This window comes from Xyrauchen texanus, chromosome 44 (genome assembly GCF_025860055.1).
Source record: "Xyrauchen texanus isolate HMW12.3.18 chromosome 44, RBS_HiC_50CHRs, whole genome shotgun sequence".
In the NCBI taxonomy this organism is placed as follows: domain Eukaryota; kingdom Metazoa; phylum Chordata; class Actinopteri; order Cypriniformes; family Catostomidae; genus Xyrauchen; species Xyrauchen texanus.
The window spans coordinates 5,853,434-5,878,559 of NC_068319.1; the positions used below are offsets into that span (position 1 = coordinate 5,853,434).

The following is a 25,126-nucleotide window of genomic DNA, read 5'->3' on the forward strand; positions in this document are numbered from 1 at the left end:
GGGGCACGTGTTGAGCTGTGCATGGATGCTATGGAGAATAGCATGGGCCTCCACACGCGTTAAGTCTCCACGTGATATGCTCAACAAGCCGCGTGATCAAGATGCCGAGGCAACTGAGATTCGTCCTCCACCACCCGGATTGAGGCGAGTCACTACGCCACCACTAGGGCCTAGAGTGCATTGGGAATTGGTCTTTCCAAATTGGGGAGAAAATCCCCCCCCAAAGAAATAAACTACATTTTCATATCAATAAAATCCATTTATTAACTTTGTCATAGATAATATAGCAATAATTTTGACACCTGACAATAAATACACAACAAAGCTACAACACTGACCGAAATAATGCATGGATTGATGACAAAACACACACACACACGCATTAAGGGGATATTACACATATCTGACTGCATGGAATTGCTTAACTTTTTTTGTAATTGTAACATATTGTAACACAGTGTTGCAACTGGGATTTAGAGTTAAAATACTATGAAAGATGCTAGCTAAAAGATCAAGTGGTAGAGCAGGCTGGCCACTAATCGCAGAGTTGGTGGTTCAATTCCCGGCCCACTTGACTCCACATGTATTGAACCCCAAGACATTGAACCCCAGGCGCCTAGCGCCTTGCATGGCAGCTCTGCTGTCATTTGTGTGTGAATGGGTGAATGAGATACAGTGTAAAGTGCTTTGAATACCGCTAAGTTTAAAAAGGCACTATATAAGTGCAGACCATTTACAACTTGCCCCACATTAGTTTGTGCCCCATGCTTCCCTACTCTCTTGTTAAACATTATGTAAATGTTTACCATTAATTATACAGGAAAATCATACTTTTTAAATCTAAAAAAAATAAAAAAAATAATTTTACAACATTATATTGTACTGTATTGTCTTTTAAAATGTATAAAAAAATAATGTATATTTTACAGTTAATAGTCGTTAATCAATTACGCATTTTTACAGTCAATTTCCATTAAAATTTCAGATTTTTTTTTTACAGTGCACACCATGGATTTTACCATGAAGAAGTTTTATTTTTGTCTAAATGTGTGGGAAACTATCATTAAATTTGTTATTTATTATTTTTATTATTTCTGGCAGCTATTTGTGCATTTCTTCCCATTACAAGTTTAAATGGTTCAAATAATACCCATATAAATACCTACATTAGGCCTACACTATAAAAACTCGAGGAGTTAAGTATAAATCCGTTATCACTGATATATTAAAATATGCTTGATTCAAAAACAATTACGTCACGTAACATTAATCATCTGGTCTTGTTACATTCAACTGTAACATTGTAACAGTTCTTGATGACGCACACGGTGTCTTTCCCAGCACCTCTCCGCTCTATCGCTCAGCGCGCTGTTTGTGTTATTTTCTCCCTGAGGGTTCTGCCTTATTTGTGACGTGTGTGAAGAGCAGCGAGCAGTTCAGATGCACGAGCTCATCAGAGATCATTCAGCGGGACGCAGAGCTCTGCTTCACAAGGTAAGAACCAGTTATTACACATTCCTTCGTCAGTTCAGTCAATTTACGGCCCGCACCGAGTTTACTTTTGATCAAAATACAATTTTAGGCCATTTGTATACAGTAAAACGCTCACATTACATCAGTGCTGTCGATTCAGATAACTTACCTGTGGAATAAGCGAACATATGTTTATTATTAGAGGTCTTCTGCATGATCTTTTACATTTATACACTTTTTAAATGGTTACATGGCTTTAAAAATATATTTGAAATTGTAAGTATACTCCAAAAATATGTTTGCCTATTTTTAAGACTACTGTATTAACATTATGAACTTAAACATACAAATGTAACCATAGGCGTTTTATCACTATTGCCACCATGAGTCTTTTACAACTTATTTACATAAACGTTTGTGCATGGCTTTTGGATTACACTTGTAAAAATAAATGTAAGATTTATGCATTTCAATTACATAACAATTCAAATCCATCAAATTGAATTGCATAATCTTTAACAAAATTAAATGAATACCATTTTAAATATTTAGTTATTTTATTTTATTAAAGATTATACAATTCATTTTGGCAATAGTGATAATACATTTTCTTTTTTTAAATAGCTAATTTGTGTTGATTGCAACTTCTTGGGACTTCTGGCATGGAAATTCCTAGTTTTTTACATTCATATTTGGTAGTTGACAAATATCATGGGCATGAACTATGTACTATAATATTAATAAAATAACATTTATTACAACATAATAATGATTAAATCATTTGCATATTAAAATGTGAATCATAAGGGAATTGTAGCCTATATTTTAGGTGATGTAAATGGTCACTAGTCCTTTTAAATATTTGGCCATTTTGAATTACTTAAAAGGGATAGTTCACCTCAAAATGAACATTTTCTCACCCTCGTGCCATCCCAGATGTGTATGACTTTCTTTCTTCTGCTGAACACAAATAACATTTTTTAGAAAAATATCTCCACTCTGTAGGTCCATACAATGCAAGTGAATGGTGACCAGAACTTTGAAGTTCCAAAAAGCACATAAAAGGCAGCATAAAAGTAATCTATAAGATTCCTGTGGTTTAATCCATGTATTCTGAAGCAACATGATAGGTTGATAGGTGAGAAACAGATCAATATTCTTTTCAAAAGTTATTTTTTTATATAAATTCTCCTCCATGCCCAGTAGGTGGCGATATGTACAAAGAATGCTAATCACACAAAAAAGAAAAAGAAAATAGAATGTGGAAATGGAAAAGTTGAGATTTAAAGTAAAAAACGGACAAATATTGGTCTGTTTCTCACCCACACCTATCATATTGCTTCAAAAGACATGGATTAAACCACTGGAGTCTTATGGTTTACTTTTATGCTGCCTTTATATACTTTTTGGAAAGTCGAATTTCTGGTCACCATTCACTTGCATTGAATGGAGCTACAGAGCTGACATATTCTTCTAAAAATCTTCACTTGTGTTCAGCAGAAGAAAGTCATACAGTGAGTAAATGATGAGAGAATTATTATTTTTAACATTTATTCAGTTCACTTTAATAGTCCTGTTATGTATAAAAGTAGGCCCCTCAAATATTCTCTTAATATGCAGCTATAAAAACCATGTATGAGAATTATACACAATGCCATGTGTGATAATTATACAAGAATAAGAAACAGTTTTTAGATGAAGTATAACAGTCACACTGCAGTGCACTGCTATACTGTAACTGCTTGACATGTCAACTGCCCATTTGCACCATTGTCATAATGATTCATAATCCAGTTTAGTATTTAACTGTGAAGTACATTTTTACTTAAAATGAAAAAAAAAAAAAAAAAATCTAAAGATTCAAAGTAAATATTTCAAGGTTTAATTAGAACTATAATAGCCATTATGATGGTTACATAAGTCATTGTGCTTTCAATCTATCCCTCAAATCAATTACCTTTATCTCTATGGCTTCCTAAAGCTCAATTCATATTCAAAAAGCCCATACATAAAAATACTCACATTAACACAAACAACTTCCCCTTGTTATTTCTCAATGAATTATGAGACACTCTGGCTCCAAAGAAACCAGCATGTGTAGCCCACATTTTACCAAGTGAAAGCCTGCTTGTTGAGTCCATACAATGACAGTATGTTCTTATGGGCCGCAATGGGCCCATACACAGGGTTCATTTCAATACAGGCAGAAGTGCCCAGAAGGAAACAGCTGGTTAAACAAATATTGGGGGCAGAGAGTGGGTAAATGTATACATTTAAAATGAATTGCTTTATTTGACATATGAATGAAGCATTTTGTATTGCTTGGTGAGCTAAGATGCCATATATTGGTTTGGAGCAGCATGAATATCACGTACCTTTAAATCCTATTCAAGCTTCCACATGGTCAGTCACAAGGGCGATACCTGCCCAACTTTCAGACACAAGTCTGTTAATTGAAAAAAGCATTTCCACTGGAACATGCACTTGATTGTTGTACTGTATATTGATGTCATGTATAACACATGGAAAGAGCAAAGTTGCAAAAGTGCAAAAGCAAATAAAGCTGGTCAAGTCAATGCAAGTTGCCATATTTTGGATTCAGCAGTAGTTAACCAAATCTGTCTGGCAGCTGTTATGTTGCTGATCTCAAGGTCTTATTGCCAGATAGATCAAGTGGTCTGAGATGACCACAACTGAACTCTGAACATTTCCTCACATGGCTGTTAGAGCACATTAAAGCTGCAGATTTTCCAAATGACCTTTCGTCCCTATTCTCCACACTGCTGTGATGTAGTAGCGGGTGGCTTCGAGCGATGCAATTCATTTCACCCCTGATCTCCTCCAGGTTAATGCCTTGCATCACTTACTGAAATAGAGAGCCTGATTTATGTTTGTCTCATTAATACATGGAGATTTTCATGCTTATGCACCAGTGCTGTTAATTAGATTTGAATAAAACACTGCCAGTTTGTTGAGGTCAAAATAGGAAGATTTTTGTATTCTTACAATTTTACTTCAGATCTATGAATTGTTAGTTATATTAGTGAAGAGAGCCTAATTTAGAATTTACAAGATATATATCACTTACTCTTTCCTGCATTGCTACTCAGCAGCCGCAACACCACTCCTGAATCTACTGCGTAAAACATACAGGGCAACAAGTGTATTCTGATTAACAAATGAATGTCTCTTATGAGTCAGTTCTTTTGAATCAACAGCACGTAACATACAGCGCAACCAGAGTAGTTCGATCCTCAAATGAATGACTCTTATTAGCCAGTTCTTTTGAATTTACAGCACTAAATACACATAGCAACCAGTTTAGTCTGATTCTTAAATTAATGATTTTTATGAGTCGGTTCTTTTGAATCTAAAATGTGAAACATTCCGCGCAACCAGTGTAGTCCGATTCCCAAACTAATGACTCCTATGAGTCAGTACTTCTAATTCTACTGCACAAAACACACAGCGCAACCAGTGTAGTCCGATTCCCAAACTAATGACTCCTATGAGTCAGTACTTCTAATTCTACTGCACAAAGCACACAGCGCAACCAGTGTAGTCCGATTCCCAAACTAATGACTCCTATGAGTCAGTACTTCTAATTCTACTGCACGAAACACACAGCGCAACCAGTGTAGTCCGATTCCAAACTAATGACTCCTATGAGTCAGTACTTCTAATTCTACTGCACGAAACACACAGCGCAACCAGTGTAGTCCGATTCCAAACTAATGACTCCTATGAGTCAGTAATTCTAATTCTACTGCACGAAACACACAGCGCAACCAGTGTAGTCCGATTCCCAAACTAATGACTCCTATGAGTCAGTACTTCTAATTCTACTGCACGAAACACACAGCGCAACCAGTGTAGTCCGATTCCCAAATGAATGACTCTTATGAGTCAGTTCTTTTGAATCAACCGCATGCAACATACAGTGCAACCAGAGTAGTTCGTTCCCAAAATGAATGACTATTATTAGCCGGTTCTTTTGAATTTACAGCACTAAATATACAGAGCAACCAGTGTAGTCTGATTCTTAAAATAGTTATTTTTATGAGTCGGTTCTTTTGAATCAACAGCGCGAAACATACAGCTCAACCAGTGTAGATGAAATCACAAATGAATGACACTTAAATGGGTAGTTGCGCCCCTGTACAGCGTAACCAGTGTAGTCCAATTCCCAAACAGATGTCTCGTATGAGTCGGTTCTTTTTTATATTTTAATACTTTTGATATTCTTAAAAAGTTCAGATGGCCCTCTGAGAAATAACAATCCAAACACGTGCCTTTTGAGGCTGTATTGCAATAAATACTGTATTACAGCACCAAGATTGAAAAATGTTTGCTTTGGACTGAGACAATCACGTCTGGATTAGAAATAAGGGCATTAAGGGCATGTAGAGGAGCTATGTGCTTTGTGCAAGTCTGACCCTCTTTGAGGACACCTACAAGAGTGTTTCAGTTTTAATGTTTAAATATGCTTCTTATCCCAGAAAGCTAACAAACACAGCCCACTGATTAGAGGAAGCGTATCATTTTCTTGAACTGCCTTCTGAAACATGCGTTAGTTATATAATTTTGTGGATAAGGACTGTAGATCTATTTATTTTATGAAAAATGTATGTGTAAATGCTCACTGGAGGTGTGGGGAGAGCTTCCTGGTAGTTTAGACTGGATGAGTTGATGATGTTGTTTCTCTCTCGCACATGGTAGTGGAGAAACGGTCACAATTTATGCATCAGTACTGAAAGCTCTTTGTGTGCTAAGGTGGCGTGAGGGTGACGTCAAAACCCACAGAACTTTAATGAGATTCTGGGTGGGTGGATTAGTATGAACCTACCCCATGTACTGCTATAGAGGCAAATATTATTTTTCAAATGAACAGTTTATTTGTGGTACGGAATATTTAGCGTTTAAATAAATAGCCTTTCTGAGAGTAATGGGGCCTCTGCTCATTTTAAAATAGTTTTCACTGGTTTTTTGCCTTGCAAAGAAACATACTCTGTTGTTAATGGCATAGTTTGTAATTTTTGTGCTTCTATTGTGTCACCGAACAGTTTTGACACGTTTCTCGAACACTTCCTCCATTTGCCATCATCAGACAAACAGGTTGTCCTGCCACAAACACACCATTGGTTGAGCCAATGTTGCAATGGCTGGGATGCTCAAACCATAGGGAAACAGAAATAGTTAATGTAGGAAATCAATCTCACAAATGGTTTATTTATAGTTGCCTTTGCATATTAAGGTAGGATAGGATAAAGTATTTTGACACTGACACAAAAAATGACACATCAAGATTGCTACCTACTGCATGATCAAAAGTCCATCCAATGTTCATCATCCAAGCGTTATAATTCCACTTTTACAGCCAGTATGAGCCGTGCTCAGTGGTTTAAAGTCTAGGCCTTCAGTGTGATTCATGCCATTAAGAAAACACAGGTTCACAATGGATAAGTCACCCTATATCTTTGGGCATCATACATTATGTCGCAGCTAGTAATACCAATTTACATTTTAAAAACACATCCACACACGAAAGACAGAACTTGAAACGACACTTAATGCTCAACCAAGCCTAATTTTAACTGCAGAATGACTGTTTTGTGAAATTGCATTGAACTTTTCCTAGTAGGAAGTTGTAAAATCCGACTTTCCAAGTTGAATGGACCGCAGCACTACTTTTCAAAACTTAATCTGACACTGAATGCTCAAGCAGCCTAATTTACACTTAGAAAACTCCTGATGTTGCTATCACAATACAAAAAGCACTTAACAATTTACTTGAAGTGAAAATCAGTCCTCCTTTCCTGTTTAATAAATTAAGCAATCACACGATCATGCGGAACATCCTTAAGGATCTCTAAGGATCTCTTTCTCAATGGCGATGATAGCAGCAGTGATGACGATCTCACACTCTTCGCTTTCACACCCACCTAGAACAAATCAATCAATCTGATTGGCTGATGAATCTGACATTAGTTGCTCATTCATTTGCACTGTTGAGGGATTCTGTGGAAATACTGAAGGCCTGAGGGGGAGGAGCTCAAACTCCCACGCTGCTTCGGCTTCGAGCATAAGATTTTTGACACAGCTGTCACACTTTGCTTGTAAGCATCAAGGAATAAATTATGACTGGATTAACTTTTAGTTGTTTGTAGATTAATGAAGAGAGGAAATCAATTAAAAATCAATTAAAAATACATATGCAAAAAGGTGATTGAGAATGAAAGTGGCAGGTTTGGCCAGAAGAGAAGGGTTTGCTGGCCCTGAGAATTCACCACTGCCCGTGCTGTTCACACACCCAGGTAGTGCCACCAAGTCAAAGGTTCTTTATGCCTTGAGCACAGAGCTCTCCCTCATGCTGGAGTCTATGAATAGAAGGTATATTGTCTTAAAATCAAGTTACAAGCTGAATGAAAAGATAACTATAACACAACTAGCTAATGGAACTTTGCATTAATAGTAAACCAATGTCAAGTAAACTCGCATGAGATGAAGATTCCAGTTGTATCAGCGGCCTAAAAAATAGTGTACTTTAAAACTAGTGTTACGGCATTTCATTTTTCTCTTTTTTTAAGGCTTTGTAAGCTGTTTGCCACAAATCAATGTTTTACATCTGGATCCCAGAAAGAGTCTTTGTATTGTTCTGAACAGTGTCTCCTTATTTTACACTCTGAATAGCTGAACTGTTCTCTCATATTTGCAAATTGTTTCTCAAAAGGTCGGATGTGAAACACATTCTAAAACCCATTTGGATATTTTCATTATAAGAAAAGAAACACTCAGAGGGGATCTATAGCCCAGGACACTTGAAGTATACATCAAGTCAAGTCATTTTTATTTGTTTAGCATTTTTCACAACACACATCGTTTCAAAGCAGCTTTACAGGAAATCATGCATTAACAAAAACAAAAATTAAACCTTATCTATGATGTCTTACAGTGATCATTGTGTAGTTTGATTAAATATGATTGTAAAATGTGTATGGAAATTTAATAATTATATCATTATTGTATTTCTCTGAGCAAGCTGATGGTGACTGTGGCAAGGAACACAAAACTCCATAATGGTTGTTGGTTAATGGAGAAAAATAACTTTGAGAGAAATCAGGATCACTGTAGGGGCCAGTCCCCCTCTATACAATGCCAATATTAGTTATTTATGTGCAGTGCAAGTCATGGTTTTAAATTTGTAAATTAAGTAAGCTTTAAGGTCTTTGAAGTCCATCCTGCATTAACTGCAGAAGTTCACATAGATTGTCCTTTGTTAGTTGGCTGATGAATAAATTATAGTTTATGTATTCCATTTCAAGAGTGTAATGCATCAATAGACAAAGGTGATGCAGGTGGAGATCAATGCGGTGCATCGCAGTCCAACCTGCAGGTCATTTCGGTGAGGTTCGATGGGGTCCATCCTATGTCCAAGGTTTAGGCAGTGGCATATGATGTATCCCTTGTCTTACAGTTGTAGTTGGCATCAGTTCATCCTCTGAAGTCAAAAGACTGAAGTGATGTTTGGCTGGCACCAGCTGTAGTTTGTCATCATCTGTCAGCAACACATAGCAGTGGAGTCCGGCACCAAGCAGGAACGGAACTGGATCTGGCTGGCTCTGGTAACCTCGGGATATGAATCATGATGGATGTTTCTGGATCCGGCAGACATAACTAAAACAGCCTAATTGTGAGTTGAAGGATAAATTAGGTGTATGCCTGGCTAAATAGATGAATCTTTAGTCTAGACTTAAACTGAGTTTGTCTGCATCCTGAACAATGTTAGGGAGACTATTCCATAGTTTAGGAGCCATGTATGAAAAGGATCTACCTACTTCTGTGGATTTTTATATTCTTGGAATTATTAACATGCCAGAATTTCTGAGTTCAGAATTTCTGATTGTAATGAACGTGATGGAATATAGCATGTCAGAAGGTCACTTAAGTTCTGTGGAGCTAGACCATTCAAAGCTTTGTATGTTGTAAAACAAATGACAATGACAAATGACATAACACACATGCCGGTCAGCTGACTGTAAACTATCTCTCTCTCGTCGCACCACCTTCCGCAGTCGGACTTTATCCCTGTCGGAGGTTTAATTAGCCTGATAAGGGACCAGGTGTGTATAATCAAGACCTGGCCCCGCCCTCCGCCCTGTCACTTTCCTCCCTCGTTCTCTCAGGCTGGGGAGCCCCCGGCATGACGTACATCCCCCCCCTCTTTCCCTGGGGAGGGGCATGCCTTCCGCCCCGTCCCTATCTACATGGATGAGGGAGGGGACAAAGGGAGGGAAACAGAAATAATGTAAATTATTTTAACAGTGTAGTCCCCCCCCCAAAAAAAAAAAAAAACACTGTAAAATTTAAAAGAGAGGGAAAAGGCCAATGCGGAATGGCAGTGAGAGAGAGAGAGAGAGGAGAGAGAGAGAAAAAAATCGATTCGATTCGATATGCCGTAGCTTGGTCCTCGGCCTCGATGTAACGACAATAAAATGGGGCTAACATGATGATATTTCTTGGTTCTAGTCAGCACTCTGGCTGCTGCATTTTGAACAGCTGAAAACTTAGCAACAACAATAATAAAAAACAATTCTAAATGAACTTAACCCATCAAGAATGTTCCAATAATGTCAAAACAACATTAACAGTCTGGATGCAAATGGGGTAAAACCACATCAGTGTGTAGTAATAAATTTTCATGACAAACTGTATATGACTCTTGCAAAAAATTATTGGACTAATGTAGTGGAGACCATTAAACTCACTTTAGTCAGTGCTTGTAGAGTGTGGAGGTCAAACACATGCCTGACCCTTAGAGAAAACACATGGAAAGATTTTAAATGTTGTGACATGGCTCTTTAAGTTGTTGGGACAAGGAGTGGCGTGTTGAATGCCGAAGAGTGCGTAATGGCCCATCCAGTTACCCCGCCAATGGGGCCAGTTTTACAAATCTTAGTGTGCAAATACTACCGAAATGTCATTGGGTCTTTCTGCACTGCTCAGAATAAGATGCAGTTGTTTTGCTTGGCAAATTAAACACATGTGTGTTTAAGGGAATGGGTGAATATGCAATCATCGTTGCCTTGAATATGCCTGCAAAGGTGACATCTATGCATTTTTTCCAACTTCTTAGAAGAAAGGGTTCTATCACTCATTTCATATTTGGAACAAGGTTCTCTGAGCCAAGTGGAAAGGGTCTATATAGAACCTTTTAGGGGTTTGCAAAATGCAACCATAACATTTGGTTTTTGCTTTGTTTTTAAATGTATTTTTGGTTTTATTACCAGAAGAACGTTTAATGGATATGCAAATTGAATAGTTCATATACTATATCACTAAGAAAGTAAAATAAACCATATAAAAAAAATGTAAGTATTATTAATGAAAGCATTTTTATAGTTTGTTTTAACAACAACACACGCAATAATAAACATAATTCATAATGCAATAGTTATGAGAATTGACTTAATAAATCAAAAACTGAGCGAGGTCTTTTGGATATAAAATGTTTTTAACTTAACTTCAGCCATCTCCATGTCATCAGTTTGATGCCGACTCTTTGCACTCTCTGAGAGGGCTTCTTGACACCATATGAAAGATTAGGTTGAGGATGGATGTGCTGATCCCTGTAAGTATGTGAAACATTTAATTGACCCTTTTAACAGACCTGCTCTGATGCGTTTTCTTCTTCTTTAAAAATAATTTACAATTTAAAAAAATATTTTTTGTAAATTTATAACATTGTACTTTGTATAATATTACCCTGGAATACGTTGTAAAAAAATCAGTTACCATAGCTGTGAAGAGGCTTCTAACACAGCTGCTGAGGGAGTGACAGAAAATATGTTTCTCTCTTCTTACTGCTGTTTTCAAGCGCTTTATATTTTTATCTTCTTTTGCAAAGATGTGAAAGCGTAATTGTTGATATTTTCTTTTGCTGTTGGAGCAAACGGGTAAGCAAAAATTTTATTTGCTGTGGTCTTTCATTCACCGCCATTCAACTATGACGATTTCACGAACGCAGAGTAATTAAAAACAAAGACATTGGGGCCTGGGCAGCTCAGCCAGTAAAGATGCTGACTACCAAACCTGGAGTTGTGAGTTCGAATACAGGGCGTGCTGAGTCTCCAAAGGTCTCCAAAGCAACCAATTGGCCTGGTTGCTTGGGTGGGTAGAGTCATGTTGGGTTAACCTCCTCGTGGTCACTATGACGTGGTTCACTCTCGGTGGGGCGTGGTGAGTTGTGCGTCGATGCCACTGAGAATAGTGTGAAGCCTCCACACGCACTAGGTCTCCGCGGTCTCCACGTGGTAAGATGCGCGGATTGACGGTCGCATATGCGGTGGCAACTGAGATTCGTCCACCGCAACCTGGATTGAGGCGAGCCACTATGCCACCACAATAATTTAAAGCACATTGGGAATTGGGCATTCCTAATTTCGGAGAAAAGTGAGGGGGGGCAAAGTTTTAAATTACATCTTAAAACTTACATGAAAAGGAGCACTGTGTTTTATCTGTATGATGATGGTCAATTTAGTAATGCTGCAAGAGCCACTGCAAACTGAATTTAACCATTATTTAGTATCATAAAAACCTTGATTCAATGCAAAATAATAGAAAAATGTGTACCAATTATGCCATTGTGTTGAAGTCATATGTCCCCTTTGACTAGCACTTGTGATTGCTCTGATGATGTCGATGGCCAGTACTTCAGAAGTGCTCTGAGTTAGGTGAAGGCCTTTGCCTTCATTTTATATAATAATAATAATAAAACATAATTATCATATTTTTGTACATAACAATAAAACTACAAAACACCAATTACTCACAAGTTGAGAAATTGAAACATTTCCATCACTTCCTCTATTTGACTTTTGACATTTGACATATTCACACTCTTGAATAGATCTTGATTAATGTCTTTATGCCAGTGCAGTTGGCTTAATGAGTGGTGGCGTAGTGGTCTAAGGCACATAACTGTTAATCAGAAGGTCGCTGGTTCGATCCCCACAGCCACCACCATTGTGTCCTTGAGCATGGCACTTAACTCCAGGTTGCTCTGGGGGATTGTCCCTGTAATAAGTGCACTGTAAGTCACTTTGGATAAAAGCGTCTGCCAAATGCATAAATGTAAATGTAATTCAATGCTGTGATTTGCAGTCATTGTCAAACATGTTGCAGACCTCTGCCATAGACTGTATATTAAACCTGTCATCTAAAAGAGAAAGGACACTGAATCTGATCATCTGTCATTTATCCTTTTCTAATCAAACACAAAGCTGTAGATGTACATTGTATATGTTCTTTTTTTCTGCAATTTGAAATACAAATGCAAACGTTATTTAGTGTAGTGTTCAAAACTATTTATAAACCAAACTTTCAATAATGTAATTTATGCATAAACATACATAAATGCATACATACATACTTATATTAAGCAATTGTCAACCCAAAAACCCTTTTGTGCAAAAAAGGTTTGTGGGTTGTTTTTTCTGTAAATAGAACCTTTTTGGCATAAAGGGCTCTTTGCAGCTGAGTAAAGAACCGTAGGATTCTATAAAGAACCTTTTTCTAATAGTGTAGTGTCATAGAATGAACGTTACTATAACTAAAAGAGATGGTTCACACAAAAATGTAAATGGTTATCATTTACTCACCATTGTGTTGTTCCAAACCTGTATGACTTTCTTTCTTCTGTGGAACACAAAAAGGAGATATGTTAGTCTCAGTCACCATTCACTTTTATAGCTTCTATTTTTTTTTTTTTTTTTTTTCATACAATGAACGTGAAAGGTTGTTGAGGCTGTCACCCCACATAAATTATGACAGAATTTTCATTTTTAGGATCCCTCATAGACTAAATGTATGTAGTAGTTTTCAGCTTAACACAAGTCTGTTCTTGATTATGTAAAAACTCAAATATGACCTATCTGGCCAACAACACATTAAAAAACTTTGAAAACAGAGCCTGATTTTACTGTAAATGAGAGGTTTAAAGATCCTGTTCATGCATCTGTCATCTGTTTAATGTCTAGTGGAGAGAGATGCGTGCTCTTCAAATAAAGCGACTCTTTTGAAGGAAGGAAACGATCCCCTGTCTGTGACTGATGTTATGGAAATTAAGGGTTACTGAGCGCTTTGTAGAATCAAACATATGCATTAAACATGAGTCATTGAAATCGCAGGTTTAGTTTTATTTATGTCATTAACTGATTCTTCGCTCACCTGAAAATCACCACTCGCAGTCACATGCACAGGTTTGTTGTAGACTCAGCAGGTTTACTGCCTCAGGCGGTTCAATTTTGTTCTTGGCTGCCTTTCCAGGCTAGCACAATTAACTCACGTAACATAGACAAGACAGAAAAATCCTTATCTCTCATGCATATAAGCTCAGGTTGAAATTAGTGTGCACTCTATAATATTTGCGTGCTATCAGGATAGCTGAAGGACATATTTGTGCTGTAAGTTTAGGTAGCATCTTAGGTAACGTTTTATTCAGTGCTGTTGAAACTCTTATGAGGTTGCATATCAGGTTGTTTTTGGTCATTTCCTGTTGGAATTTTATATTCAAACAAAGAATAATTGCTACTGGTTATTGCTTTCAGAGACACTAAAAGTAGTGATCGACCACTATGTTTTTTTAACTGTTGATACACATATCTAAAGAGCAGGATGGCCAGTATACACATAATACAATGGCAAATAAGATGTACACAGAATTGCTGAGCTAATATGAAACATTTTGCATTTATTCAGAATAAAAAAACTACTTTTAGAAATGACCAATCTGTTAGTAGGCTTAATCGGCTAAGCGAGCAGCAGGCCAAATGTTAGCGACTGATACTGGCTGATATTGTATATTGGTATATTGGTTTATGACTACTAAAAATGTATTGTGATTCTGTATTCTGACAGACTGCAATGTCTTCAGAAAGAAAGACACTAAAGATTTGGCAATGTCTTCTGAAAGAAAATGTTTGTTGGCGGTTTAAAAGGTCAAACAGCGTAATGCATGATCAGATTGAATATTTAGTGTATATGGTCCATGAGTAGTAAATGAACACAGCTGAAATGACCACTATCACTTCTCAAGATCTACTCCCAAACGTTGAAAGGAATAGCCCTCGTAGCAATGCAAAGCAACTCAAATCAATCACTTAAGGGATTATGTTTTGGCATGCTAGGCAATGGGGTCAAAGGGGACTGAGGCTGTGGCCAAAACAGATCCGTAATCTCCCTGAGCATCACAGCTGCTCAAGAACCAGTAGGGGAGTGATGTAATTAAATGCACCCTAAGTTGTGCCGACTCTGTTTCCAATCACCATTGTGTATTCAAACTGTATATAAAAGTAAAGTTGTATTTATAGTCTCCAAAACTGCTGTTCTCTGAAAATCAGTTCAGATCAGATCTTGTCTTCTAACAAATGATTTTTCTGATGAAAGACTCATTTGGTATTTCTATTCAGAAACACTTTTTTTTTTTTAAATGGGGTGTTTTATGAGCCAAGCTCTGTTATAAACAATACTATTAACAATTTGGAACGACTGTTTCAAACATCACTTTAAAAAAAACATTAATGGGCACTTGCTAAAAAGCCCAGTTTTTAAACATTTTACATCAGTGCGGTAAAAAAAAAAAAACTTCTAACAAGCAAAAGGTTCAAGTTTGCTGCAGTGATTTCCAAATGAGGATCGGAAAGTAGAATTGCTGGAATAATCCGTGCTTGAATTAAACAAGTATGTTTAAATGGGACCTGTCCCAGACTTCAGAGTTTATATAACTCCATTATTTTCTTTACAGATGATGCCATGCTCATAGTCTACTGCACCAAGAGTTTGACTCACTGTTTAAGACCCTTAGTCAAAAATTGGCAGCAAAAATAATTGTTTTTATTCCAAAGAACGAGAATTAATGTCAAGGCGGTAACAGCAACCTGGTCTACAACTTGACAAGGAGAGAGAGAGAGAGAGAGAGAGAGAGAGAGTGAGATAAAAGATTTCAGAGTATTGAGTCAGTGGACTGGCACTGGACTGTCTCAAAGCAAAGTCAATCAAACTTACAACAACACCCCCAATTTGCGCAAGACTAAGATTCTTGTGATGCTTATGTGAATTAACTGGTGGTCTGGAACTGTTTGTAAACCATTGCTGCATACTGATCAATTCCAGTCATGTGTTTACTGTAGGACATTTACCCATATTCAAAGAATTCAAGGCATAGCTTGTTTTCCTTGTGCTTGACCTTACTGTACAAAATGGAATGTCACATAGGAATGTGGTTGGTAATAGTTTTCTTTGTCAACAGCAGAGCTGGTGTGGATAAGAGTTAGCAGTCTGTGTTTGCTTTACTGTCACCCCTCAAAACAGTGCATGTTTGGCAGTTGTTATTCTAAAAAGGCCTTAGGGTAATTTGGGTGGGAACAACTCTTCCCTGTGTAACAATTGTGTCGTAAAGTGGCCTTGTCGGGAGCAAACCCATGAGGCGTCCTTTAACCCCTGCCTAATTTGTTCTATTTCTTTTTTGAAACGTGGAAAATTATGTGGAAAACAGATAATTGGAGTGTTGGTGTGTTGACTGAACCAGTAGTCGACTAATTGGTCTTAAGGAAGTTGTGTAATTAGGCTGGTTATTAAGATAGCTAGACTGAGCGAAATTGAATGAAACAGAACATTTGTGTCTTGAGACTGTTTTTTTTTATTTTAACTATTGTTAACTTGACATGGCATTCATGTGCGAGATGCTCAAAAACAGTGTGATTTAGGTGTTGATATACGCTTTAAAAAGCTGGCACACTTTGTTGCCTAAAATTGCTTCAAAAAAATGCAAAGCTCCTGTGCGAGATGCTGAAAAACATTTAGAAGCGGTGCAACAGTCAAAGTAATCCAACAACTAGTGCATGTTTACATAGTAATAAAAATTGAAATAGAGCACTGACACAAAAATGTGTTTGATGTTAATGGCCCTTAAGGCATCTATTTTTATGTGTATGGCTGTATGGTGCTTCAAAGGGTATGAAATATATGATGAATCTTAAAACTTCTTTGTGAGGGTTTTACTATGTAAACTGTCTAATAGCACAAGTAAAGTGCATACCGCCGTTAAAAAAAATAAATCGTATGTTGGACAACTATTCGACAGTCGTGACGTATTTCTTGTCCCTAGAACACATATAGTACTTAGATGTATTTTGTTTGTTTTTTCCACACCGTGGTAACTTATCTGTCACAGCAGAGCAATGCATCTGCAAGTCTTTACTGTTATCAGGGGCCACCCCTTCCTGGTATGCATAATGACTCTTTGCAGGCTGAGTTTGGGGGGTTGTCTACTCTGCAGAGCAGTTCTGCTGACTGCAGTAGAGAGGACCTACCTCGGTGCGTCAGCACTTTGAAATGAACGAAGGAAAAACAGATCAAGCAGTGTGACTGCAGAGAGAGAGAGAGAGAGAGAGAGAGAGAGAGAGAGAGAGAGAATCTTCTCACTTTCTAACCCTGATCTTTTGCATAGCCATCGCCACATGCATTAGTAGCCGGGAGCACACGCTCTGTAAGATGGTAAGTCCTTTCTGAGCTCTATGTCTGCAAAATTGTGCTGTAGGGGGATGATCTGTGCTTAGAAGTGTGCCTGGCAAAGTTTTATGTTAGTTTGCTGTAACAAGCATCTTGACTGCACTTTTTGCACACTTCATTGCCTCTTAAGGTTAAAAGTACAGGTAGCAGTTCTGCAGTTATGGTGTGTGGATTGCAGTGGTGTAATTGAGATTAATGCATGGACACAAAACTTTAGGTTCCTGGACTGTTATTTCTGTAAAGGCCCTCTTTATTTGGTTTGCTCTTTGGAGTACACGAGGTGTGCTAGTCTCTGTGTGACAGCTCTGCACAGGGGAGTTTTACTGCTGATGGGAATGTGCAAGGGATCTGCTGCAAGTCACACAAAAACAAAACTCTGTTAAAAACTGCATGGAAATGACTTGACATTATATAAGTGATGCTCAATAATACGAATCCTAAGAATGTTTCTTTTATCATAGGAAACTCGGTATAGCTATACAGTAGAAAATAGTTTGTCAAATGCATACTGACTGCTCCCCATCCTTTTCTCTGTGTAGTGAAGTGACCCCCCCCAACCCCCCTGGTGCTATAAATCAAGATGAAGGTGATCTGTCTGCTTCCCATTTGCATTTTGATCTTCTTTTCTGTGAGCCGAGCAGACAACTTTGAGGAGGCGTACAGCGACCTGGAACACTATAGGACCATATACATCTCAGGTAAGGAGTTTGAAACGGTGCGTATGCATTTGTGATTGTGTGTGTGTGAGAGAGAGAGAGAGAGAGAGAGAGAGAGAGAGAGAGAGAGAGAGGCAGCTCTACTGCCCACCCCCTAAATGGTATTTCACCCTTTAGTATTTCTGCTAGACAGGGACTCTTACCGTAATTATCTCACTGGGTGTCGGTTAAGGTGATTCCCCTCTGGCTTCCATCACAAGACGCATTGTAGTGGCTGGAATTACTTACTAGGAGTGTGAAATAATTGATAAGCCTCTGGGTTTCCATATTTACTCATGCTGATATCAGTATCAGTAGTATCAAAGCCTCTCCAACCAAATCCGAGAAACAACCATGATCAGTTTTGAACAACAATATAGTATGTATAAGTAAGTATAAACCACTGTCCTAACCAGGTTAGACAACATAAAGTGAAAACAAGCAATAAAATCAAGAATTAATCAGAGTTTTTGACCTACCAGCAGTCTCGCAAAAACAGAATATGAAGCATATGCAAAGCAACCCCAAAGGGAGGCACTCAGATGGCATAATGTTTACCTGGTCAGATGCCAATTTTACTAGATCACCATTGTTGTATTGCATACACCAATGTAAACGAGTAGATGTGCCCCAGCCTACAGCCCCTATAACAATGTGCAAAAATATCTTTTATAATTTTCTTGGTGTCCATTTATGTTGCTCAACTGGTAGAACATGGCACATGAATTGGCAAGGTCACTGGTTCCATTCCCAGCTTACACATTGTTATGGGGTAAAGGATGGGCAAGGAGGAGGCGGGAACCAGCTAAGCAGTCAACGTAAACACAAACACACATGCAACGTGGCCGCATGCATCTCCCTCTCTCTTGAACTGGCGCCTCTGGCTCGTCTTTATCCCCCTCCTGGCTGATTAGCTCGAAACAGGGCCGGCCATGTGGACTAGCCCCGCCCTCCTCATCATCACACATGTACTAATAAAACAGATCACTTGCATTTACTGAAAGTCTATTTTGATAAAACCATTTGCCAGATTCAGCAATGTAAATGTAAATCTCACTGGTTCAAAAATTCAGTTTCACATCGCTGAAATGTTCTGACTTGCTGAAATGTTTGTGCTGCATATTGCTTACACTGAGGATCGCACCAAGAACACAGTGTTAATGTAAGCCTTCAGTTTTTTTTTTTTATTGAAACAACAGTTTGATAAAGGAACATTCACATAGCAGAAGCTGAATTCATCTGCAGTTTAGCTGCAGTGTGTCCTGGCTGACAGTAAGCAACTCGCAGATTTATCAGCAAATCCAACAGGATGCTGTTAAGGACAACTTGACTGTGATAGTCCAACTCAGATCCTTATTTGACTTTGACATATCCTCTTCCTGTTACTGTGGGAAGTGTATGGGGGAGTTTAGTTGATATACACAAATCTCTTGCACAAAGAGTAAACATGAGGTTTGTTTTACCTTGGCATCACACTCCAATCACATCCCAAAGGAGTCCTGAATATGTCTCTCACCACTTTAGAGCTATTATGAGAACCAGATGACATTTGCTAGCACAGAACTGTAGTCGAAAAGACAAAAATGTTTTTAAATTGTTGTTTTCTTCCATGATGTTTAATTTATCATTTACTATTTACCTCCATGGCTCTAAACAGTTGTAAATGTCATGATTAAATTGTTTAATCATGCATATGTATTGAATGGCATGAGTCAACAACAAAGCTTGCAAAAGAGCATATTAAAATGGGAACCAAACATAGGACATAGTCAGGCAAAAAGGTCACAAGAACATAGTCTGTGGTGGGAAACCAAGCCCTCTTCACCTCATCTACGTTTATCTGTTTTCTAGGTAAATGGTATATTCTTTGACCTCTGGTATCATAACAAATCTGAGAAATCTCTCAGTAGACCCACTTGTCTCAGTATCCCAAGCAATATTATGGGTAGAAAATGCAGATACACATTTCTCTAGTTTTATGTGCTCTTTAAAATGGTTGCAGGAGAAGGAACACCTATTGGAGTGTCTTCACTGTAGGAATATTTCGTCAATATTAACAGTCCCTCTGAGTAAGGGAGATTCCATCTCTAAAAAAAACACAATGATTAATGTATTTACAAAACCACAACAGCTTGTAACAACAGGCAAGGATGGATTCACGCTGACTTATTTAAGAAACGCCTTATTTATTGGACAATAACCAATGCTTGAGGGTTTGGGAGAATGGAATGGATGCAAAGTTCCTTCATTGTTTTGGTGTTATATCCCATTTGTATCTAAGCCATTGCTATTAACCATGTCACACTCTGCATCAAATTATTGTGTAAATTGTTTGTTTGATCCTTATTTGCTTTATGCAAAATGTTTTCTGAATCTCTGTCTTCGATTTTTCAGAAAATGGACCCCGATTATCCGTTGATGCAGCACAACCAAAAGTGGTCTCTCAACGTGGAGGCAATGCCACACTGCCATGCAAGTTCAAATGGGATCCCTCATCTGTCCAAAATCCCAAATTGAGGATTAAATGGACTAAACTGACTTCAGACTATCTTAAGGAAATTGATGTGTTCGTAGCAATGGGCTTCCACAAAAAGAGCTATGGTCGCTTCCATGGCCGCGTGTACTTGCAGGCTGCCAGCGAGAACGATGCCTCGCTGGTCATCACTGAGATCACACTGGAGGATTATGGGAAATACAAGTGTGAGGTCATCGATGGCTTGGAGGACGACACAGCAGTTGTGTCCCTTGACCTGCAAGGTAAAGCATAGCTTCAAGTCTCTAATATATCTTGCTTGATTTTCTTATACAGTTTTACAATGAAAAAATTAGTCTAGTGACACTTACCTGTGCACAACCAAAACGTCTCTCCGTGGACTTTTAACCTAGTTTCTGAGGACTCTGTAAAGATGAAAAGGTCACCGCTTTGTTCTAGATGCTGGTACCCAGTATGGGGTGCTGGTGAGGGGCTGTCGTCTGAGGGAAATGAGGTTAAGAATTATGTTTTGGTGGGGCTCATTGTAGAGTGGCATTTCTATTGTGAAGCAGTTCAGATGATGTGAAAAACATTTAATGAACTGCATATTTCTTAGTAAATTATAGGGGCAAATAAACACTGAAAGATGTAGCATCCATGAAGCCAGTTAGCTGTGAGAGAGCAGTGTGCTGACTATTCAAACAGTGTGCAATGTAAACACTATTCAATAGTCTTATAATGCAGAGTAGAATGACTTCTAATTTGGACCATCAGTAAGATCCTGACGCAAGAGCTATCAGGGCCAAATAACGAAACAATCTTGGCATCTTTTAGTTGCATGCAATAAATCAAAATGCAAGAACATTTTAATTAACTTTAGATGGAGCATTGCAGCAAACATTGATTTAGCAATCGTGAATTTTATTATTGCCAGATTACAAAGATTATTCTTGAATCAGGCAGCATTTCATTGCCAGTTTCTCTGGAAATAAATTTGCCCAGAAAATTGGCCCAAATCTATCTATAAATAATACAAACAATTTATAAGTAATATCTAAATAATTAGTACTATGGACCTTACTGAGAGTAGCACCATATTTAATATTTGACAGGAATGAAAACAATGCTGTGAGGGATAGAAGCAAAGCCTCTTCAATGGGATGTACTGTTACTGTTAAATATTGTGCTACTCGGGGTAATGTCTACAACTACCAGCTTGGCACACAGTCCATAACTAATTTAATTTTACCTGATCTTTGACATTCCACAGGCATTGTCTTTCCATATTTCCCTCGACTGGGCCGCTACAACCTGAACTTCCATGACGCTGAGAAAGCTTGTAGAGATCAGGATGCCATTGTGGCATCTTTCGAGCAGCTCTACGATGCCTGGAGAAATGGGCTGGACTGGTGCAATGCAGGGTGGCTCAGTGACGGATCAGTTCAGTACCCAATCACCAAACCCAGAGAGCCATGTGGAGGCAAAAACACCATCCCTGGTGTGAGGAATTATGGGATGCGTGACAAGCAAAAAGAAAGATATGATGTCTTCTGTTTCACCTCTAACTACAAAGGTTTGCCCTCCCCACTACTTAAAAGTTTAAGTGTGTAATTTTTGTAACACTAGTGCCACCAAATGGAACTGCAAACATAGTAAATGTGTTTTTAACTCCTAGTGTCTTCCATATGTCAAACAAACCAATAGTCCTGCCCCAAACTTATGCCATTGGTTGAAACAATTTTGGCACCACAGAACTCAACCTATGGAGACTAGTTGTCTCTGCATATCCAGTTGGGATATGAAAAAGTATTTTAATATTCAAAAGATTACATCACCTTTGATGAAAGACATTTGACATAAGCTAGCTACTTCAAAAATACAACCTTGGTGATACATTAATGGCATTTAAAAAGAAATAGAGCTGCTCAGGTAGACTTTAGTCCTAAAACCCAAGAGTAAAACGAGAATTTTTGAGCCATTGGTTCCCTGGGTTTTTATTATTGCAGTTTTTGATTTATGAGTAAAATAAGGTCTGTGTTTAAAATTAATGGACAAGACTTGTATGTTTTTTCTACATTACAAAGTACACTCAGTCAAATAGTGAGTGTACATGACAAAATGGACAATCACTTTAATCCTTATTTAGCAAAAAAACTCACTTTAAGTTATGACTCTAATTTATGTTGTACAACAAAACGGGAAAGTAACGGCAATTAATTTTAACCACAGACCTTATTTCCCTCTGAAATCCAAAACTGCCAAATTAAAACCCATAGGAAAATCCTAAAGGAACCCATTGTGAATTAGCCATTGGTGTTGGCCTACAATCTGACATCATGGCTAAGCATGCATGTTACGCCATACTAAGAATCTTGCAAATTCTCCTCCCCCAGTTTTATTTGACACTAACCAACATTGATAATAAACCTTTCTCTTAAACACTGTTTCTTCAGGACGTTTCTACTACTTGATACACCCTTCCAAGCTCACGTATGATGAGGCAGTACAAGCATGTCATAAGGACGGTGCTCAGATTGCTAAAGTCGGCCAGATGTACGCCGCGTGGAAGCTACTAGGCTACGACCGCTGCGATGCGGGCTGGCTGGCAGATGGCAGCGTGCGCTATCCGATCTCACAGCCACGCCGGCGCTGCAGTCCCACGGAGGCTGCGGTACGCTTCTCCGGATTTCCCGACAAGAAGCACAAACTCTACGGAGTCTACTGCTACAAGAGCGAAAACTGAGACGGTGTACCAACCATAAAACTCATGAACTGAAGCATAATAATGAAAGGAGTTAGTTCAAGTGCATTAAAACTGTGACAAAGTCTCTAGATACTGTAATATGGAATGATTTGAAGATACAGTATGTGATTCGTGTTTGTTTGAAGCAAAGGTTTTGTAGGATTAGGGACCTCAGTTGCCCTCTTCCCTCAAAATCAAGAGTTCACCAAAAGACGCCAACAGGACATGAGTAGTATTCCTAGGATGCCACAGAAAATAAATGTGTTCCAGCAGTGCTGTAAGAAGAGATATTTGGCAAGATATTGCAGTAGAGATTCACACTGTGCTTTTCCATTAAGCATGCGGTAGCTTGAGGGATGTGCTAGAATTGAATGACAGTAAAGCTTAAACACACTGAAATGATACTTCTGGGCACTTCGTTTATCATTCAAGAACATCATATCCCATATAAAAACATGGTGGAAAATACATTTTCTGTTGGAATACAAATCCAATGGAAGTGCTAAACACCACACAGTCATGGCACAATGAATACAATGAATACCCTTTTTCCATCCTTACAGGGGTGCTATAAATAGATTATTTTCTACCTATAAAAACATACCTTTTTTAATTTAGTTTGAAAACATTTTATGTGTGGACCAAACCGTGTTGAGTCTTACATAAATCACATTGTTAAGAGACAACAACATTGTTTTATGTTCTTTTTAAACTTTTGAAATATAAAAGTAGAGTGTTTGTAAATGTATCTGTTAATTATATTTTCTTGAAAATATCTGTTTATAAAATGTCTCCCTTATGACTCAATGTAAGAACAGTGCACTCTATCTGCATACATGTGAAGAGCTGTACTGTATTGACCTCATCACTGTCAAATGATCTTTGTTGCCAGAAAGATGGAAGAAAAATGTGGTTCATACCACTGACATAATAACAGTTTGTCAATTTTAAAAGTAAATCTTTTTTTTTTTCTAGTGCTTGTTTTTCTTATATATTTGTGTTCAATTATATTATAGACCAGATGTGATCAATTCATGAAACCTTAAAAAAAATGTCCTTTTCTTAAGAAGAGGTGTCAAATGTTAATACAAATTAGTTTGCTAGCGGAATTCAAATGAAAAGAAAGCACATGGCCCAGTTTCTAGGTCACAAGAGTAGTTTTAGTCTATGCATGTTCATGTTTACAGATATCAAGACTGAAGTGGTCTACAAGACAGCAGTGCTAATCATATTGTGTTACGTAGTTAATTAAAAACAGCACAATGTGAATTATTTTATTATATTGTAGGAAAAATAGACTTACTCAAAGAACAGCCAGAATTGCACAACAAAGTGTGTAGTTGCATGCTGCATTCAGATTTAACTTGTCTATGAAGCTGTAACCCTAAATAATAATAAAAACATAAAAACGTGATAATTCATGGCATTTGGAAACAAACAATTAAAGCCAGACTGCCAAACTAAGAAGAAAAAAAAAACAAGTTAGCGATGTATTTATTTTTTTCAGATCAAACAAACAAACAAAAAAACTGACTGTTCTAAATACTGGAGGTGTTTTAAAATCCTTGCATTTATTCACACTCATTTCATTATTCGTTTTGCTTTAACTCTTCATGTGCCTTGTAAACAAGATCTCAGAATCAATTTTAGAACTGGATGCTTAGTCCTGTCATGCCTTTATAGACAACTTTAACATTTTCCACCCTTGTTTTTTTTTTTTTTTTTGTACATATACAGTTAAAGGGATTTGACCTTATCAATGTGGAAAATTATTTGAACCAAAAAAGTTAAATAAATTTTCAGTCAAATGAATGTTGTGTGCTTGTTTTGAAAAAAAAAAAAAAACACAATAAGATTTTTTTTGGCTTAATATGGAATTACATACTACCATATAATACTCTTAATACGGTATTTCTGCCATAATATTTAAACGACAAGAATAGAAGTTGTATGGTAGCATGCCAATTCCAAATTTAGCCAATAACTTTTTTGTTTTTTACTAAAATACAGTAAAAAGTATTTATAAGAGAGCTTGGATGATGTAGAATAAGAAGAACAACTCTGTATCTCAGGTTTCCATACTATAAAACCTTTAGCTGCAAAAAGTACATTTGGTCAAATTCAGCTGAGTATACCAACATATACCTGTAGACAGTGTTGGGGAGTAACGTAGTA

At 37.6% G+C, this 25,126-nt stretch overlaps 1 protein-coding gene and 1 long non-coding RNA gene across 2 annotated transcripts; one reads left to right on the forward strand and one right to left on the reverse strand.

Annotated features, from left to right (window-relative positions):
• Positions 1-1,340: 1,340 nt before the first annotated feature.
• On the forward strand, positions 1,341-24,750 carry LOC127636981 (hyaluronan and proteoglycan link protein 1-like). The gene is made up of 5 exons (XM_052117799.1): positions 1,341-1,494; positions 17,580-17,738; positions 20,130-20,492; positions 21,479-21,781; positions 22,662-24,750. The coding sequence occupies exons 2-5, from the start codon at positions 17,621-17,623 to the stop codon at positions 22,949-22,951; spliced, it is 1,074 nt and encodes a 357-aa protein (XP_051973759.1). The 5' UTR covers positions 1,341-1,494; positions 17,580-17,620; the 3' UTR covers positions 22,952-24,750.
• On the reverse strand, positions 20,348-21,606 carry LOC127636982 (uncharacterized). The gene is made up of 3 exons (XR_007969655.1): positions 21,458-21,606; positions 20,580-20,708; positions 20,348-20,485 (listed from the first exon to the last, which is right to left on the reverse strand). It is a non-coding gene; the product is annotated as an uncharacterized LOC127636982 (long non-coding RNA).
• Positions 24,751-25,126: the final 376 nt, after the last annotated feature.